Source organism: Strix uralensis, chromosome 17, assembly GCF_047716275.1.
Source record: "Strix uralensis isolate ZFMK-TIS-50842 chromosome 17, bStrUra1, whole genome shotgun sequence".
Classification (NCBI taxonomy): Eukaryota; Metazoa; Chordata; class Aves; order Strigiformes; family Strigidae; genus Strix; species Strix uralensis.
In genome coordinates, this window is record NC_133988.1 from 1021331 (window position 1) to 1040574 (window position 19244).

The window sequence follows — 19244 nt, forward strand, 5'->3', positions numbered from 1 at the left end:
AAAATACGCCATCTATACTGATGCAATCGGAGACAAGAGCACAGGAGCCGAGAAGTACGAGCCCAGGCAAGGCGAAGCTCCCTGCTAACGGCGATATGCACGTCTGAGAGCTGCCTCCAGCAGGCAGAGCATCTCAGCCACTGCCCGTGCCTGACACACAGCTCCGTGCCCGGGGCTCCGGGGCTCACCTCCTGCAGCGGCACCTAAATAAGACAGGGCTTCGTGATCTCCAGAGAGAAGCACTCACCTATGCCCACCATGATACCGAGAGCTCAGCTTTGTAAAGACACCTTACCTGAAGCATGCTGAACAGTTATGGAAAACCTCACTGCTGAGGTCAGAGAAGCCATAAACATACTGCTAATACACACACCCCTTGCTGCAAAGGAACTGAGACTGCAAGGCTTATAGCTAAACTCTAAGATGCTCATTTTCTTCCATAAGCCTGCTAAGATGACAGTGTGGGATCTTTGTCTGAAGGATGCTCTGACCCACTGGAGCAGCCTCAAGTGCCTGAATCCTGGCCACTGTAGCTCTTTGGCCTCTACAGGCACCTGGCAGCAGAGCAAATGCTGGCAAACCCACGGCATGAAAACTTATCCCTTCACTGCCTTAGTTGTTCTGGGATCGGTGATAGCCACACATCCTGAGGGCTGGCCTTGGATAGGAGACCACCTGGAAACCGCAGGGACAGTGGGCACGTGCCAGCACCCTGCTGACCACTGATCCTTTCTACCAACTACATGAGAACCGAGTGGGCTGCAAGACTACTTGCGCCTCCACTGTGGGCAACAGAAGCAGGAGAAAGGAGCCATACCTGAGATGTCGCAGTAGACCGTTTGTTGATAGACTCTGGCTTCTCGCGGTCTAAAGATCACATTAATTTCAGCTGAGGAATTTGGCCAGATATCTCCCTCCTGAAACAGAAGGAGACAGCAAACCATTTATCTTCAAACGTCACATTTCTTGTTTTCAAGCACAGCCCTGTAGCCTTTATTTAGAGCATCAATGAAGAGCAGGGAACAGCCAACACTTATCAACAAAATTTATGGGAGTTTGGAAGCAGCTGCAAAAAAACTTTCTAAGTCTCTTACCTTTACTGGCATCTGGTAGAGGTGTTTTGTTAAATTAGGGCTATAACGAAGCAACTAAACTGGCTCACACTCCAGTAGCACCTCAGGAGCCAGCGGTCTGCCTGGGCTACGTGTTCTCTATAGGATGGCAGTTGAGTCAGAGCATGGAGAACCACCATGGATGGTAACCAGGACAGATGTAAAACTATGCAGTGCTGTGAACATGGTATTGCAACACTTCTGGCTGAAACACTTCTGGCCTCAGACAGGCTGCAACTGGCAGGTGGCATAAAATACAGATGGTGGATGTATGATGGTACAGCACAACCACTCCAGCTGTCGTACCCTGGCTTTGCTACAGCATAAAGCAAGGTGATACGGGAGGGGATGGCACACCGTGACTCACAGCTACACAAGTGGTCTCTCTGCAAGAGCCCAACCATAAATACATGCAGAGAATCTGCTACATCTCCACCAGTTTGAGTAAGAAAAAGCTGGTCTTGAAAAGCTGGGCACCACCAACTGCTGGCCAAATCACCTGCTTTGCTTTGCAGAGGGGGAAGGCAATGGAAAGAAATCACTGCTCAAAGCAGTCAAAGAAACAAAAGGCAGAGCTGGCAAAAGAAGTACTAAAATGACACTCAAAGTGCACCCTGTCAGCTCAGGGCACTTAGGAGAAAGGCAGTGCCAAAGCCAACATCTGCCTCTTTCCATAAATAACTGAACCCACAGGGAGCTGTGGGATGGACCACGGCTCCCACTGGAGATGGTGCCTTCCGCCAAAAACCAAAGTGCTCTGCAGTAGCCTCTCATCTGGATGGGGAACAGCTTGGTTCCCCAGCTGAGGTGCAGATTTGCAGCAACAAACAACACTGTTAGCTCCTGGCCCAACCTCTGGATCAACAACAGTAGCACCTTCGTAACCTGGACATCTTGAAGACCACCTCCATCAACTCAGAGCTCACACGTGACACTGAGCAGTCACTACCAGGCAAGGACAGGACAGCGATGACTTGTCAAGGTCAGTGTAACAGTAACAAGTCCTCGTCCTCCCTCTCCTCTGGTTGCCATTTCCAAGGGGTCAGCTCCCATGGGTCTGCAATGTGACTTACAGCCGAGCTGTGGCGGGGAGGATGCAGCAAACAGCAAGGACTTTGTCCTTTGGCAGCCACCTGGGCCTCCATCACAGCTGCCTCTGCTGACATACCATGTGTAGATGCAAAAATAAACCAAATTTGAGATGTGCTCAGAAAGTCAGAGCTGTGTATCAGCTTGTTTCCCACAGGCTTGGATGACTGCTCAAAATGTTCTCGGTCACATGGTAATTCCAAAATCATGCCTCCTCTTTTTTGTTATTATTTTCATCATCAAGTTAACCCTATACAGACTGAAGTGACCTGCTGCAGCTTCTACAGATCGCAGCACCTGAAAATACTGGCAGCTAATGGTCCACTGGCACAGCAAAGCTTCTGCACAAACCCTGCAAAGCCATCCCACCCAGAAAGCGTTTCCAAGATTACTCTCTCTCCACCAGCTTCTTAACCTCTGGAAGCAATTATTTCCTCCAGTCACCTGTTACAAGGGTTTCATTATTTCTGTGGGGAGCTCCCACACATCACGGGTGAGAGGTGGGAAGAAGAGAGCAGCCACTTTTGGCCAGAAGGTCTGAGGCAGCAAGGTCCCATCTCTGGGGGGCCTCTCCAGCAGATTTACATGGCAGTGCAAGAAGGGTGTCTGCCCAAGCTAGAAGTTACAGGGCTGTCACTGGAGAGAAGGCTGTGGAAGCCAGCAGCAGTGGTTTTTTAGATTCTACATTTGATAAAGAGGAGAAAATACTTACTACCATTTGATGTAAAGACACCCATATGCCAGGGGGAAAGACAGGCACGAGTAAAACTGAATGTGAACCTGGTTGTTCCATAAATAATGGAATTAATGGAAATCAAAAGGTTGATAATGCTGGACAATACAGAAGGGGAGAGACTCACGCAGTAGCCCACTTATATTCAGTCCCAGAGCAAACTGCGTAACATTAACACAGCCATTCAGGAAAGGTTTCCACTCGAGAGTTGAGGCCAGGCTACACTTTATGTCCGTATGTCACTACATGGAGCACCAGGACTCGGCGCTGTGGGCAGCCGGACTTCTGGACCTCACCTCAACGCACTTCAGGAGCTCAAGAGCAGGCTAAGCTAGTTGTGGAGACACAGTCCGACTGTAAAGCAGCAGGAGCCCTGGGACACACTCCAAAACCAGCTCTGACACACCACAGGGTGCTCTTAATGCTCAGCTGATCGGCTCCCACTCTCTACAATATCCCCACCACTCTGACACAACCTCTTGGTCACATCATGCTGCTGTCAGCTACAGTGGTGTGAAACTGCAGCTGTGACAACACTGGTGGCTCTCAGCCTTATATGGGATATAGGAGTAACTGAGAAGATGATTCCCTTCCTTGAAAATAAAAAAAAAATAGTTTCACCTATTTTAAAAGGAAGAAGAGGTTGAGATTATCCTAGGATTTACTCCAAGATGAAAAGGGATTTTGCATTGCTCGGACAGTGGGCATTCTTCATCTCAGACCATGCAAATACTCAGAACCAGGGCTCTGGCTGATTGAAGGATATGGGGTTTTGCTTGCGTAAACAGAAAAAGCAAAAAAATTTCTGTACCTATGTGCAGTGAAACTCAAAAAGTCCGTTTAAACCTGCCAGCCTTGTGTCCAGGCTCACAGGTGACACTGGAAGGGAGATTCAGCTGTGGTATCCATCCAGGTTATGTGAAGAGATTGGTATGTCTGTGATCAAACGGGTTGAATTTGGCCTCCTTTCCACAGAGGACCATTTCATTTCTCAGGTCAATATGTGAACTGAGAGTGCTCTGATATCCTTTGTTAACCCCCATACGCTACGTGTAAGCTGTGCCCTTACTCATAATTATCGATAGCTCTCAACAGTGTAAGGACACTTATGAAGTGCCCTTAATTTATAGCCCTTGCAGCAGAGCCCAGCTTTAGGCAGCCTCTCGCTCTGTCAGGAGCCCACAGAAATGCTTTTTGCAACAAACTCGCAGCCTCACTAGAAACCTGGTGTTTTCTCTCGGCACATCAAGCCAGCTGATGCAGGGACCTCAGCCAGGGAGGAGAAGGAAGGGAGGTTCTCAGCTATCGCTTACCAGCGGCTCAAGGGTGAACACATCGTCGGAGAAAAGCATGGAGTCTCCTTGCGCCTTTGCCCGCTGGTTCTGGGAGGGGCGGGAGAGAAGGGAACAGCATTCTCGGAGAGCGGGCTCCACCTTGCACTCCCTCAGACAACGATCCATCTCGTCCTCTTTCTGCCTCTGCAGCCTGCAGCCACGGGGAGAGACAAACCAAGCAGATAATTTAATGAGCAACGTATTTGCAGAGACTCGTGTGAGCGCAGGGGCAGCAAAGCGCTCGGGGAGGAACAGCAGCAGCTCAGCAAGGGGCTGACCCCAAGCCGCAGGGTCCACACGGATCAGATTATCACTTGCTGTTCGCTGGCACGGCACGTAGTTTTACTCCATGCTTACAAGCTCAGAAGAGGTTTCTGAAAGCCAGCAGCCCTCGAGAGCCTCCCGGCTCAAAGTCTCTGCCACAACTGATGGAGAATCCACCAACAACCCCAACTGGCTTTTCCTACCACAGAGCTGCTTGGGGGAGGCAGATCAAGATGAAGGAGCACCCACTGCAGGGCTTCACTGGCAAGGGGAGACGCAGCTGGGTTTCAGCTGCAGGCTACTGGCATCACTCTTTTCTTCCCCTTTGGACCTGCAGGGATAAGCAAGCTAAATGTGCTCTCTGTGCCCTGTCCCACCTTCCACCAGAGGATCCCAGAGCACTGTAAAAGCAAACCAATGAATTCAGGCATCGCATCCCTTTGGTGAAACCAATGGCTTTATATGCATGGAAACAGAGGCCCTGAGAGGGGAAGGGACTTTGCCTAGCATCACCCACTACAGAAGTCTGGACCAGCATCTCTGAATCCAAACCCTTATGTCTAGCCTTGAACCACCTTATCTTTTTCCTCTTTTTGGCCATCTCTGTAGGGCTTTGACGCAGTTAATCTCTCCCTCACTTGGTAGCTGTAGCAGAAATCATTCTAGTGTTTAAAGATCACAACCAAGAGATAAGGGAGCACGGCTACAGAGCAGTTGTTTCCTAGCTGGCATATCGCTGTCCCCTCTGCATGCTCCAGTCCCTGGCCATGAAGAACCAGCAGGTGACAACTCTGGGGGGATGAGTGGAAGGCTCCATGTGTAGCAGATCGAGGCAATGTAGTATAAACAGGATAGCAATCATCACCCAGCTAAATTCAAATACAGTTCAAAAGGAAATACGGTCATGGACGTTACTAGCTGTACACAGACAGAGCCTCAGGCCAAGGCTGGCACCAGCGCCAAAACCACTTGCTTTGGCTCCCTCCCCCTGCAGTGCAGTGGGAAATGTTTCTCCATGGCTGACCTACAGTGCTGCGCTGAGGAGGGCTTCCAGCCACCGATGAGCAACCCTCAACTCAACCTCCATCAACAGACAATAATTCCACCATTACATCCCAGAAAGTCCTGCAGGAGGGAGACAGAGCAAACCCCTGGATAGACCTTCTAATGATCCAGGTCTTCTGGGGTCACAGCCCAGAGCAGGGTCCTGCACTGCCTCCTCTCATGGAAAAAGTCCTCTCTGCTCTGAGATCTCAAAAGCTTCTCTGACAGCAGGACAGTGGCCTTGGAGCTATGACCATCCCTGAGATTGCAAGTAGGAGGAAAAAAACATCCTGATCAGACTCTAGGACATAATCTGGCACGAGATCAAATGTAATTGGAAAAGAATCAGGTTGAAGTGAACTGTGGGGAAACCTGGTTGCCTCTGAGGGGAAAGAGGATCACTCAGGGTCCAATCTGAGACAGGCAGGCGAGAGGAGAGCGGTAAAGGAATGGTCCAGGCAAGTGCCCAGAGAAGGTAATGAGATTTTCTTTTAATGCACTGAGCTTGCATGGAAGTCACACATTGTGTAATTAAAAATAGCGAACAGTGGAAAACTAGTTTTGGCCTTCAAGGCATTTTTGACCTAATTATGTTGATCTTTATTGGCTCAGAAGCCCTTAAAATGTGTTCCAGTTTAAGGCAGTTTCCTGATCCGCTATGAGCTAACTCCTATGCACCTACACCCATGCAAGTCTGAAAAGTCCCACAAGGGTTCCCTTAATCACTCAAACTTTTAAGTGTCATTTCCAGTTCATCTCCCCGGGCTATAAGTGTTTCTCTGCTGCCTGAAATGGGAATTTCAAAGCTTCACCACAGACACCCTTTGAAGAACCTGCCCCATCTCTCAGCACCATGAAGACACAGGCTGCTGCAGCCCAAATGCGCTCTGTCCTGTGCTGCCCTACCTTCCCTGCAGAACCCTTCACCTCTGAATTCTCCCCAGTCTCTGAGGAAGGGTAGAAATACCTCGTTGTGCTGGAAACCAGGACAGTGCAAGGCAATTCAACATCCTACAGCAGGATGGCCTCAACTTGCTGGGCCAACGAAGCACTTCACCTGCACATTACTGGAGAAGGAGCCTGACACCTTATCAAAGCTGGAGTGGAAGAAGCTGCAGTGAATATCGTATCAGTTATGCTCCCTGCAGCTATGTTAAGTGCTGCTACTCAGTGCAGTCCCAGGTAACGAGTGCTGACACTCTCCTCAGCCTCATGGACCCTCCATAGCCAGGGGTCTCTGGACCTCAGTGGTTTGGTGCTCCCACAAAGCAAATTTGCTCTCTGAGGAAATCCAGTCATTGCAATCAGCCTTTCCTTCCCAAAACACCATCCTCAGCTGGAGTATGGATGGAGCTGGAATGGGAGGCACTGAGCTCCAGGGACACGTAACCTGATGCCCTAGATGGTTTACTTGTCCTAAACCATTCAATGCACCAACACCCCTTGAGGCCATACGTTAGTTTTACCCTTGGGCAGTGTATCTTACTGAAATGAATCTTTGGAACAAACCTCAGCTTCTGATAATCTTCCTCTTCCTGAGTAACAAAAGCCTTCCACTGGAAGTGGACTATGATTTCACTCCGATTGTGGATGACCACAGATCTGTGGTTTGACAGCGTGAGGTAAGTCTTCTCAACTGTCAGGGAGCTCCTGGCCAGCCTGATGTTGACATCTACAGCTGCTCCATAAAGGCTTGTGTGAATATCTTCACCTGGAAAAAAGCAGAGGGGAGTCTTTGCTCATCTCACTTGCTGATGGAAGTACGAGGAACAAAGCAAGCCACCAGTAACAGAAGAAATTGTTACAGCTTTTACCTGTATTAGCAGTTCCACAGATCAGCACATTTATCACATCCTGACAGCTGCCCGTGTACAGAATGAGGATGTCCTGGGCACCACCGTCAGCACCTTATTTCTGGGTGTGTTTGTAGAGATTTATCCCCAAGGTCACAGTGAGATTTTTCAGATGTGCCCAGGTGGCCTTTGGGTTGCCATCCCAATCAAGTCACAGGCAATTCTGCATCCAAGTCATTCGGGTGACTCTGAGGAGTCCCACCTCAGTCAGGGCTTGCCCAATGTTGTGTCTCTCCTGACCCCTTGTTGCTGACAAGCAAAGATGTCTGGGGGCACGTGGGCAGGAAATGGAGGTTCAGAGGAACAAGTGACAGCCCAGGGCAGGATGGGACACAGAAGAGAGCTTCACTGTGTTGCAGAAGCAGCGCCCTCACTTGCTGTGGGTTTGTGAAGACATGTCAAAATGAGACTGGTGGGGCATGGCCCACCCCAACCTGCCCATTACAGTCCTGCAAGCTCATTTCCTCAGCCGGGACCCTGTTGCTTATGCCTGAGTCTGCAGGTCTACGCTGCATCTTCCCAAGCCATTGAACGACCAGAGCGAGGGCATCTTTGCTTTCCACCTCAGACCCAGCTGAAGAGGAGAGTGTCCCGGGCTGTGCACATCAACTGACTAACGACTGGAGCCTTGCTGGAGTACCTGCCAGCACGTCACCCTCCCGAACAGACTCCCACCACAGGCTCCCTCATTTCCAGAGCTTCAAACCTCCCTTCTTCCCAGCCAAGTAACTCCTGGGAGTCAAATGAACTCAAACTTCAGTACCAAGCCCACTCTTTCTCTTGCAGGCAAGTGTTTCCCAGGTGAGATGCAAACAGCAAACATCAGACATGCTCTCTAGAAATGGCATTTCTGTGCGGTGGTGCTTAAAGCCTCAGAGCCAGCCCCAACGGACAAGTGCAGCAACCCGGCCATAGCCTGGAGAGCATCCCTCTGCAAAGGCAGAGCGTCCTCCTCACTGCACAGGTCACAGCAAGGCAGCCAGAGAACGGACCTGCCTTTAAACGGCTACCGTGCAACAACACAGGGAGAGAGCTGGATGTGCGCTGGGTGGACTCCTGAAATCCTAAGCCAGACACAACACAGCAGAATCACATTCATTCCAGGGAAAAAAAAAAAAAAAGGAGTCCCCTCTTTTGGGGGGACACTGGGGAATGAAGCAAGACTCACCCTTAAAACAGTAGATCTCTAGAGTCATTCCACTCATCTCCACACAACGAGAATTCAGCCTTCATGCCTGTATAGCCTCAATTTCTCTGCTCTTAAGGGAGTCTGGAGTGGTAGGGATTTGTGGCCAGAGACGAGTTACGTTGCGAGGACAGCAGCAATGTTTACAATGACTGGACAATCTGCTTTCTATAATGGACAACTTGGCATACAGAAATAACTGATGTTCAGGAGGGTTACAGAGGTGGGTATGCTTTATAAGCATTGCCTCTCCCTCCACTGAGTCCTTGGCATATATTGGCAAGCAAAGGAGCCAGGAGCCAAGAAATGGGAGACATGCACAGTGCTTCGAGCTCGGGTTTATGGAAACACAAGCCAGCGCTCTACAACGATCAAGATGACAAACTACTGCAAAATAAACACCACGAAAACTATCATCGTCTCACTGTCTAAACCCATGGCCACATGCGTCTTGAAATACTGGGTATAGTTCTGATCTCAAAAAACAAGCTGAAGCATTTGAAGCTAAATAGAGAAGGGCAGAAGGAACAATTAAAAGTATGAAGCAGCTTTTATAAGAAGATTGAATAGGACTCCTCATCCTAGAAATCATATGGGAGATAGATGGGAGAGGTTTGTAAAAGCATGAATGGCCTGGGAAACGTGAATAAGGAAAAATTGGTCACTATTTGTCATAAAACAGGAACCTGAGGGCCTGAAATAATGTTATTAGTCAGAAATTACACAAAAGTGGTAGTACTTTTCCAGGGAGTACTCCTTCCTTTGGAACACACTGCCACAGGAGGCTGTAGAGGCTAACAGCTGTAAATCCAGAGAGCAACTGGACAAATTCTTTGAAGATAAAGCCATCAGAAGCTATTAAGCAGCGATGAGAATAAAGCCTCCAGCACAGAAAAATGCTAACTCTAGAGCCCATGAGGGAGAAAGCATATGCACTGCCTGTTTCTACACAATTTGCTAAACATCCCCTATTGCTGCTCTCCCGGGGAGGAGCTGGGGACGCAGCCACCCCTGCGCTCCTGGCTGCAGGCACCCAGGACTCTTCTGAAGGCTGGAGGGTTTGCCGGAGCACCTTCTACCACAGAGAGCGTTCGGCATCATTCTGAATACATAAACCCACAAATCTCTGGGTCCAGGAGAGCGTGCACAGCTGCCAGTGAGTCAGGAGGAAGCCATGGATCCGTCTGCCAGGCCGATGAGCTGACACAGAGAGCGGACCTGCCAGGGTCGGCCACGGGCGGCTGCAGGCTTCATGTCTTGGTGTCAAATTAGATGTGACATTTCATTTAAGACTCTTGGCTGTTTAATATATAAGTTTTTTAAAAAAACCCTCTGTACTGTAACAGTGACGTAGCACTAGGTATTTCGCTTGACAGGGTAATGTCCATGGCGTGTGGTTTGGGATGCTTGGCTGCCATGAAAGCACATTTACTGAATCTAGATGTGTCTGCCCTATTGTTATTTACACAACATGAGCTTATTACAGGTTGTCAATTCTCTCATTCTTACATGTTTTTGATACATTTCCTACAGGTGGCAGGACACAGCTTTCTCTCTGCAACCTGAACAAAGCAATGCCTGAACTTGAAATTAAAAGCTAGACTTTTTATAGAGCAGTAGAGCAGACGCTTTGGGTTGTGCACTCCTGAGCGATGCTCTTTGACACAGCAGAAACACCACTGTGTTTTATCCCAGCATCCATCTGCGTGACTACGGACACAGGTATCTGAGCACACCACGATAACTTTTCACTATCTTGAAGTAAGAAATCTAGCATTGGGTCATCCTCTGTGGGGCTCCTGTTGTGCAGGGAAACAGACAAAGAGAGAATTTACAGAACAGCTAAAACATCTTTCTGAATTCTTCTAATACTACATGATCACCCTGGTGCAAGGGGGAATAATTTTCAGAGCAGTACAAACTGTTCTTAAACAGAAAGACAGATTTTGTTTAGCCTGAAAGTATAGCTCAATGAATGGATGAGCAAACCCTTGCACAAGATTTCAAAACAAATTTCAGGTTTTATGAAGAACGCTTTCCTAGTATTCACAGCTGGTACTTTCCTTCATTGATTACCGCTCTAAACATTAGGAAGCTGGTACCCAGATTGATTGGACTGAACAGAAACAAAACAGCACCCTGATGCATTTTGTCTTCACCAAGACATATTCTTCCTCTATCCCTGTGTCTCCCTCTCTGCTGAATTTGGATTTTAAATCTTTTTAGGAGTGAATGACAGTCAAATTTGGAATATTTAGGTAGCATGGAAAGCAAGTGTAATTTCATTTGCCCAGTTTGTCGGAAGACAGTGCCTTGCTCTCATCTCTTCTATGAACGCAGCTGGAGAGAGACAGGTCCTGCTGCTTTTTCACTGAAAATACGAGCAAGCAATGAAAGCAGAGCTCTTCACTCAAAAGGATGTTACTGTACCCCCATATCGACCTATGATAAGTAATTCTTTTGCTCCTGCTACTATCATACCCAGCTGCCTCCACTGCCGGCATATCCTTGTTTTTCAAACAGCGTGCAGAGGTCTCTGTTACCACTTCACCGCCGGAGAAGCGAGTCACTTCACCAGGCTAAGTGATCTCTGGAAAGCTGGAGAAGTCACCTACAGCCTGATCCAGCCCCCCCACCATGTGGTTTTTGCTGCGTCTCCCACAGAGCTACCACTAGATCAGAGTCAGGAGCACTGCTCTGAGCTGTTTCGCTGTTGGGAAGCTAATGGCTTCACCTACAAGATGCACCGAGTCTCCGCCGGCCTGAGAAAGGCCGTCTGTCCGTCCCCACGCTTGTATTTCCAGCCCTAGAGCAAAACGCAGAGCAGCGACAGTCATTTGTAAGTGCTTCTCCGAGGTGGTGTTCAGGAACTGCCTTCAGACTCATTAAACCATCACGTTATTTACTCCAGACCTCGTTTATAAACCTCACCACTAAATAACTGCTGCTGCTAACACAGGTGTTTCCAAAGAACCATTCCCAGGCTACAACAAAGCTCAGAGCATCCTCGTCATTACTGTGGCCACAGGTATTGCTGTAACGGTCAGAGTCCCCAGCACGGCCCCGGCCTCGGCAAAGCACCCACTGAGCCCACGCAGCACAGTGCAAGAAGAGGGTCTCTACCCCAGAGGCCCTGCAAGGAGCCGTAAGACAATAGATGGGGATGAAAAGGGAGGTGGAGAGCAGTGACCAGCCAGCAGTGCTCCACAGGACAGGCTGCAGGCTCTCCAGACAGCTCTCCTGCACGTTAAGTCATCTCCTTGCAGTCAGGCTCTCGCTGTGCATCCTTCTGTGACCGAGCACCCACAGCATTCCCCATCACCCCTCTGCACTGTGCTTAGGAAGAGCTGTTTGCCTCGTTCCAGGATGAAATACTCCAGCACAGGAATATCTGGGAGCCAGCACGGAGGCTTTGTCCTGCCCAGCATGAAGGAGCTTTGCAGAATGTATTGAAAAGGACGATGAAACAGTCAGATGATGAAAGACCACTGCCGCATACCCAGGATGCCGCGGGCTATTTTTAACCATTATTGCTACTACAGTAACGATACGCTGGGGTACCTGACTGGCTGAAACATTGCTTTTGGCCATGGGGAAAATGGTGCAGGAACTTTCATTCCGATTGCCTGGCAAAGACATGCCCAATAGACCACCTAATAAATCAGTGACCCTTCAAGCTGCTCTTCTGCTTCTCAGCAGATGCTGATCGATCCACAAGGAAAGGAGGCTAATGAATGGTCAGTTCTGCCCTGAAACACATCCCCCGGTAATGACACTTCAGAACATGTCAGTGATTTCCACTGATGATAGAGTAGACAAGCTGCGGTCAAGGATGACCTGCAAAGAGATGAAAACCATGTTCTTCCAGAAATCTTTCATGTGCTAAAAATGGGGTATGCAGCGTCACGCAGAAGTCTGTTTCTGTGCATGCCTGAGGATGAACAAAACAGCCAGAGGAGATTTTTAACTTCCAAGTGACCCTCCTAGTACATACACCCCAGTCTGTGCCCACACAGCCAACTCCATGGGTTGCTGGAGCAGGGTTTTTGTTCGGAGGGGTGTTATGGAGTTGTGGAGCTACAAAGCTGTGCGAAGAAACCTCAAGCAAATGAAGCACAAACTTAATTCCCCTTCATCTACCCTCAAAGTGGCAGATCATCTCTCTTGAAACACAAGGCCCTGGAGAGGGGCCATACTCTGCAAGGAGCAGAACGGCCTTATCTAAAACAGTGTAAGAAAAAATCATTATTACAAGCAGTTCTAGAAAAGGGGAACAAAGACAGGAAACAGTTGTTACCTATTGGCTGTTTTAACAGAAACAAACACTTTGGAGACCAACTAGACTCACCCATCAATCTAAGTGATTTGAACTATAAAAGCCTATAACCAATCAGTTGTATAAAGTATTAGTTACCAATCCTCGCTCTGTTGCAGTGCTGCTACTATTAAGATGCAAAGACAACATAGAATTGCACAAACTCCTATTTACACTTTTTTTGCCTACAATATACGACTCCCTCCACCCACTTTGAAGCAGATGTACAAGAACATAAAAGTCTGACAGAAACCATCCACACTGCTGGGAATTCTCACAAGCAAAGGAAAAAAAGCACAAGGTGCACTCACCACCTACGACAGGCAGAAAGAAAAATCCTTTTGCAAAGTTTTTAAATGCCTGATAGCCCAAGGCAAATCTAGAGAAGCCTCTTGTACAGCATCAGTCTGGCTTACACCTTAGGAGAATATGGGAAACAGGATCTTCTTTAAAAACTCACAGAACAATGTAAGTTTCTAACCATCTCCAGCACTAAACACAAATAAAAAAGAATTACATCGGTTAGTGCACTACAGGGAAGCTTTGGATTCAAAAGGGGCTGCTGCTTCGGAAGTGGAAGATTTCCCCACCTCTTAGCACTTGTGAGCAGCTACTATAAATCTGCCTGCTGTGGAAGGAGTGGAGAAGTGCATGAAGATGAACAACTGCAGGCTGGAGTGGCAGTGGCACACAGCGGTGGCTGTCAGAAGCTCACGGTCTGTTGCCGTGAATTCAGCTCAACAGTAACTTAACGCTGCTCACGGCAACGTCAGAGCCCCTGTAACTGGCACAAGACTAAGATTAAAACCAGAAAATGGTTTTGGTATTCCCACCCTGGTATCCTGCACAATACAGGGACGACTCAAGTATGTAACGAGGCAGAGAGTTTGCTCAGACAAGTACTGAGCCTCCTCCATTCTGGCTGAAGTCAGTGCAAACTGAGAACACTCAGCAACTTGTCTGAGTGATCTCAGGAATGGAAAATGCAGCACAACAAGGGCTAAACCTCAATTAAACACTGCTGCCTGTCCACATGCCTCAGTGGATTTACAAAGGAGAAAAAAGAGAAAGGAAAAGGCTTGATCCAGAGACTACATCAAGAGGATTTTCATTTCATTTTCAAACAAGTTCCTGGAAGCCACTGATTGCAATGCCAGCCTTGCAAGACAGATGACAAGATCCTTGGTCGAAAGGGGGTTCTTAAAGGAAAGAGAACAGAGCTCTGCAAAGGTGGTGGTTTTCTCCAAAGCCTACACAAAACCACAGATGACTATCACAGCAAGGCAGTGCTTTTCTCGGATGCTTTATCCTTGTGGGTAGCTGAGATGTTCAGAGGTGCTGGCACGTCCACGCTACAGTTACTTATTCAACCCCAAACAGCAGTAAACAACCAGGGCTGGGATTTCATGAGTTTCCTGCATGTGTACAGGACCACTAACACACCACCAAGCCCTTGCATGGGTGGCCTCATTTACCAAAGTAAGCTGGTTCAGCCAAACCCAGCACCAATTTTACCCGAAGACAGGGATTCAGCATCCCGACACGTTTACATTCCCAGCTGGAGTATGAGCTGGGATTTTTCACACCCAGACCCATGTACATGGGGGAAATGGAGGAGTTTGGACATGTAAAGCAGTGAAGGTCAAATTTTCATTGTAAATCATTATGCTCTTAGCAGCAAAGACATTTTTTTCACACTCACCTGTAAAGTTTGTCGCAACACGACTACCACCACATAGACAGTCTATCCAGGGGACAACACCTGTACTCCTAACCAGGACAGTCTAAAGGACGCACAATTCAAATCAACCAAATAGCAGGCAAAGGGAAGAGCTCCATGTCTGCTTAAGCAATGCTAGGGACAGATTTGACTCAAGTTCAGCAAAAACTAAACCCACGCAACATGCACCTGATCCTGCGTCAGTCACACTAACAACAGTGTGATTCACTGAGAACTGCTGCCACTTGTGAGCAAGTCAATACAGACACACAGTAAAGCAAGGAAAATGCCTCCCAACACCCTACACTGATATTTTGCTCTTAGTGCCTCTGTTTCATAAGAAACAGTCTGTTGGTGGCTCTGAAAGAGCAACCCAGCTGCTTTCTGTATGCGAGTCACAGGGAGTCTGACTTAGCGCAGGACAAATCAGCCAGGGCTCGCCCCGCCGGGTTGGGCAACATTGTCTGCTGCTCTGCACTACACCTGCAACAAGCAGCTTTTAAGACTGATTAAATGTTTTGGTTTCACTTCAGCAATTAATCTCAGCAGCCTTTTACTTATTTGTATGCTTCAAAGTTTGAGAGATAATCCCTTAATTATTCCTTGCTCTCCTTCTCAGTCTGTGGTTTATTGAAAAATAACTGCAGCGCTGTACTGACAGGCAGGAACGAATCCTGCCTTCATCTCCCAGGTGGCTGCACCATGTTCCGGGGAGGTTGCCTATCCCAGAGCCAGCAGATAGTTTGGTCCCTGTGGCCTATCCATGAAAATCACTTTTGCAAAGATTAACCTTGGAGGAATCAGGTGTTTCAGTAAGAACAAGACTCAGGTTTTCAAAGCAAGCTGTGAAGATCCTGGCCCTGGATTCTTCACTTGGACTGTTTATTTCACATGGTATGAACCCCACAGCCCTAACCTCTAGGGTAGTTAGCCCTGATCTAACCCAGAAAAACATCTGTCCCTCTGAAGTTTATCCTATAGGTTCCCTATATGCATACAAATGAGGCACCTTTTGTCGTTCTCTGAAATTTCAGTAGTTCTGTCAAGAAAGTGTTACCCAAACCAATGAGCTTCTCTGAGCGAGCACAAACCATTCTCTGTGAATGTGTCATTGACTGAAAAATATTAAACAAAGCTGTGATAACTCAGAAGCCTACAAAGAGCATTTGGAAGGTACAGGAGCATTTCTAGAACTTCTACAAACTCAAGACAATAAAATGCTCGTTGCTGGGCTAAAGCATCACAGCAGCACCCAGGTGAGGACATCACACTTCCCAGGACCGAAGTTCAGGAACAGGGACAAAACAAACCTCTCTTTCAGGCAAGAGAAAATGCACACCAAATGCATTCAGGCATTGAGGAAGTGTCTCGACCAGCATCACAAGATACCTCTGCTGAACCAAGGCAGACAGAAGCATTTTAACATCACACCTTTTTTTTGAGTTTTTCCAACTTACTCTTAAGTGACTTATAAAGCTGACAGCATTTCTGTGGCCTGAGCTTGGCTTCTCATACCCTAGTATAAATTTTATACCTATCTTGGGAGGCAGCGAGCACTCCCTGCCAAACCCCAAGAGCCCTCAAGTCCTGGCTGCTTCAGTCCTGATGCTGTGAAGTGTGGGATGTAGGTGGGTAGAGGGCAACATAAAAAAAAGGGTCTGTGGCAAGACAACGGAGAAGCAGTCCAGGGGACAGAGGTGTGTAAGAGACAGGGGGCATTTAGAGAGAGTCCGACAGAGACATGCATTCCCCACGTTACACTTCAAACAGAGCATTGTCTAGGAATAACACTTCACACCTGCATGTGCACACTGCAATGGAGAATCAAGGTTCCTCCTTCCTCCACTCAGCAACTCCCAGCAAAACAGCCTGCCAAAAATCTCATTCCTGCTTGAGGGGATCCACTTTAACAACCCCCTAAACACCAACTATTTGTCACTTTTTCCCTGAGGTAAAGGACAGGGGAGGCACACCTGGAGAGGGAATTAAGGTGGCTGCGGCAATGGGAAATGATGGTAGATGACTGACACGGGGGGCGTGCTGGGTGGAGAACACCGTGCTGACACCAGGGATGGACCAGCACACAGCCACACGGGACACACAGAACAGACTCAGCCTTTGCCCCTTATCTGCTCCCTTCTAAGCACTGAAACGTGCAGCGGTTTTGAAAGAAAAGCTTTTAGAAGTAGTTTGCAAAGCAAGTTTAACATTATTCTGCTTAGAAAGGGCTCTGTTCTGAAGGATGCAGAGAGCGTGCACCACGCAGCGCCCAGCACTTACCTGTGTCATAGTGAACTACCAGGGAACTGGAATGATCCCCGGTCTTCAGCGGGTGAAACTCCACTGTTACTTGTATGGCATCGCCAATCCCAAGAGTCCCGATGGAGGGATCCACAGAGAAGGGGCTGCAACGCAGAGACAGAGACACATCAGGGCTACTGTGGGCGATTCGGGGACTATACTCCTTTTGCAGTCTATTCCACTTCAGCTCACTTGTGCAAGCAAGAAGCAAACAAGCCACAGTCAGCAGAAAAAACCCAGAACATAGAGGATCAGAAATGGCTCTACTGACTCTCACTTCTGAAGAGATCCAGCTCTACGAACATCCTGTGGTGTCAAACGACCTCATCTCCCCCATACTCTGCATCCCCTTCTCTGCAGGGAGGCTCAGGAGTCCGACCGCTAGCAATACAGCCAGAGGATGGGTTTTGAGGAGCACAGAGAGGGTGAGAGCTATCTGCCTGCACAACTTGACACTGACTTCCTCAGGAATCTGTCTTTCCCTGCCACCTATAAACTCCACCTCAAGAGATGCAAATGTCAGGGCATTACCTGTCCCAGTGAGACTGCAGCCTAGGAATCAGACAGGGAGGATAAGTGTCTTTCTGGAAGACCAGAGAATAATTGTGGTTTAAATTGCAGAATTCGTTTTTTTACCTTGAAAACATCCTAGTTTAGCCTAAGAAAGGGCACGTTTCATCGGCATTACAATGAAAGCTGCTCTAAGAAAAGGAACAATCAGGAAAAGATGAATAAGTACAAACGCAGATTAGAGCGATACAACAACATGGAAACAAGACACGGAAGGAGGATCCCATTTACATCCTGAACCATTAAACCCCTGGCTACATGAAGTGCCATTACCAGGAGCACATCAAGGCGAGTTTAACAGGAGGTTTTCTGTGTATTCACAAGCACTGCAATCTGGGACTCTGGGTTGTAATCCAAGCTCAATAACTGTTTGCTTGGCCCACCAGGCAAATTCTGTGCAATGCATTGGAAATAATTATGAAAATGTGTTGGGGTACTTTGGATTTAATATGAGCAATTATGATTTGTCACCGGGTAAACGGCTCTTGGCTGACAGACACAAAACTCAGTGCTTTAAGGCAAAGGGACAAGTCAGGTGAAACAGGCTTCTGCAGCTGGGCTTCATGGCTCTTCTACAGCCCCACTTAGAAAACAAAAGTTATTGGGTTTAGTGCTTTGCTGGTGGTCAACTTTTCACCTTAAAAACATGTTCTGGAGAGTTTTACCATGATTAGAGAATGCAACACACACAAAAATATTGAGAACAACTGGAGCCATGCGCAAGCTGAACTTTGTTCATGTAAGTAGTGACAGCTGATGAAATTGCTGGAGTTTCTGCTCATTAAGGAGATATCGCTGCAATTAGGGGCCTGACCTGCTCCCATTACAACCAGCAAGAGCATTGCCACCGAAGCACGGGGCCTGCAATGTTTGTGTGCTGGACCTGAGACCCTGGAGAGAGCGGAGGGAAGACAAGGCACCACCAGCCTCAGAACTGGGCTGTTCTACACGGTCCTGCATCCGCACTGATGGTTAAGCCAGGACTGCTGCAGGTCTCTGCCAGGGCTTGGGTGGGATCATTGCCTGGTGTGGGAAAGGCAGAGATTTTGGGTTTTTCCTTTTTTTTTTTTTTTGTTTCAGAAATGTTGCCAGAACAGAAAAGCTGCCAGTTAAGGGGGATCCCGGGCAACACTTCAGCACTACCTCCCATCCCATCACCTTCCTACTCCTTCCCCATGTCTACATACTCCTGCCCTCAGATGGATGGGATAGGATGGGAAGAACACTCCTGAAGATATCTTCATCTCTTCAAATTATCAGAAGAAGAGGATCCAACCAAGTTCAGGACTCAGTTCTCAGGACTGAGGAACGGAGCACAAATCAGACACTGCATGTCCTACATCCCACCCCATGCTGTACCCACAAGACAACTCTCTTACTGCTGTAGCAGGAGCTCGTTATTCCTCACATGGACCTGGTTCTCCAAGACCCAGAGATGCAAGCTCCATGGTTAAACTTAACTCCCCTGAATTTCAGTCACCGTCACTAAGCTGTTGTCTGCAGCCTACAGATAAGAAGAGATGCTAAGGAGACATCCCTGACACATTGTCATAGCCAAATGAAAACCACTGCTGAGAGATGATGCTAGCGGGATAGACGTTGGCTTTTTATCCATTAAGTGTGAGCTGTTCTTTAGGATAATTCTCATCCTGTTAGATCTACCCTTCTAATGAATCCCTACTGCTCCTGAAAGACACGAAAGATAAGGCTTGGAGGTTTTTTA

The 19244-nt window shown here is 48.0% G+C and overlaps 1 protein-coding gene across 1 annotated transcript in view; it reads right to left on the reverse strand.

The window, feature by feature from the left end:
• The window catches only part of LOC141951429 (hydrocephalus-inducing protein homolog), a 123917-nt gene that overhangs the window by 63958 nt on the left and 40715 nt on the right, over positions 1 to 19244 (reverse strand). Inside the window, exons 10-13 of the mRNA XM_074887648.1 lie at positions 16931 to 17055; positions 7094 to 7287; positions 4248 to 4373; positions 818 to 917 (exon numbers count right to left, since the gene is read on the reverse strand). Of these exons, the coding sequence (XP_074743749.1) occupies positions 818 to 917; positions 4248 to 4373; positions 7094 to 7287; positions 16931 to 17055 (545 nt within the window). The remainder of the gene's footprint in view (positions 1 to 817; positions 918 to 4247; positions 4374 to 7093; positions 7288 to 16930; positions 17056 to 19244) is intronic.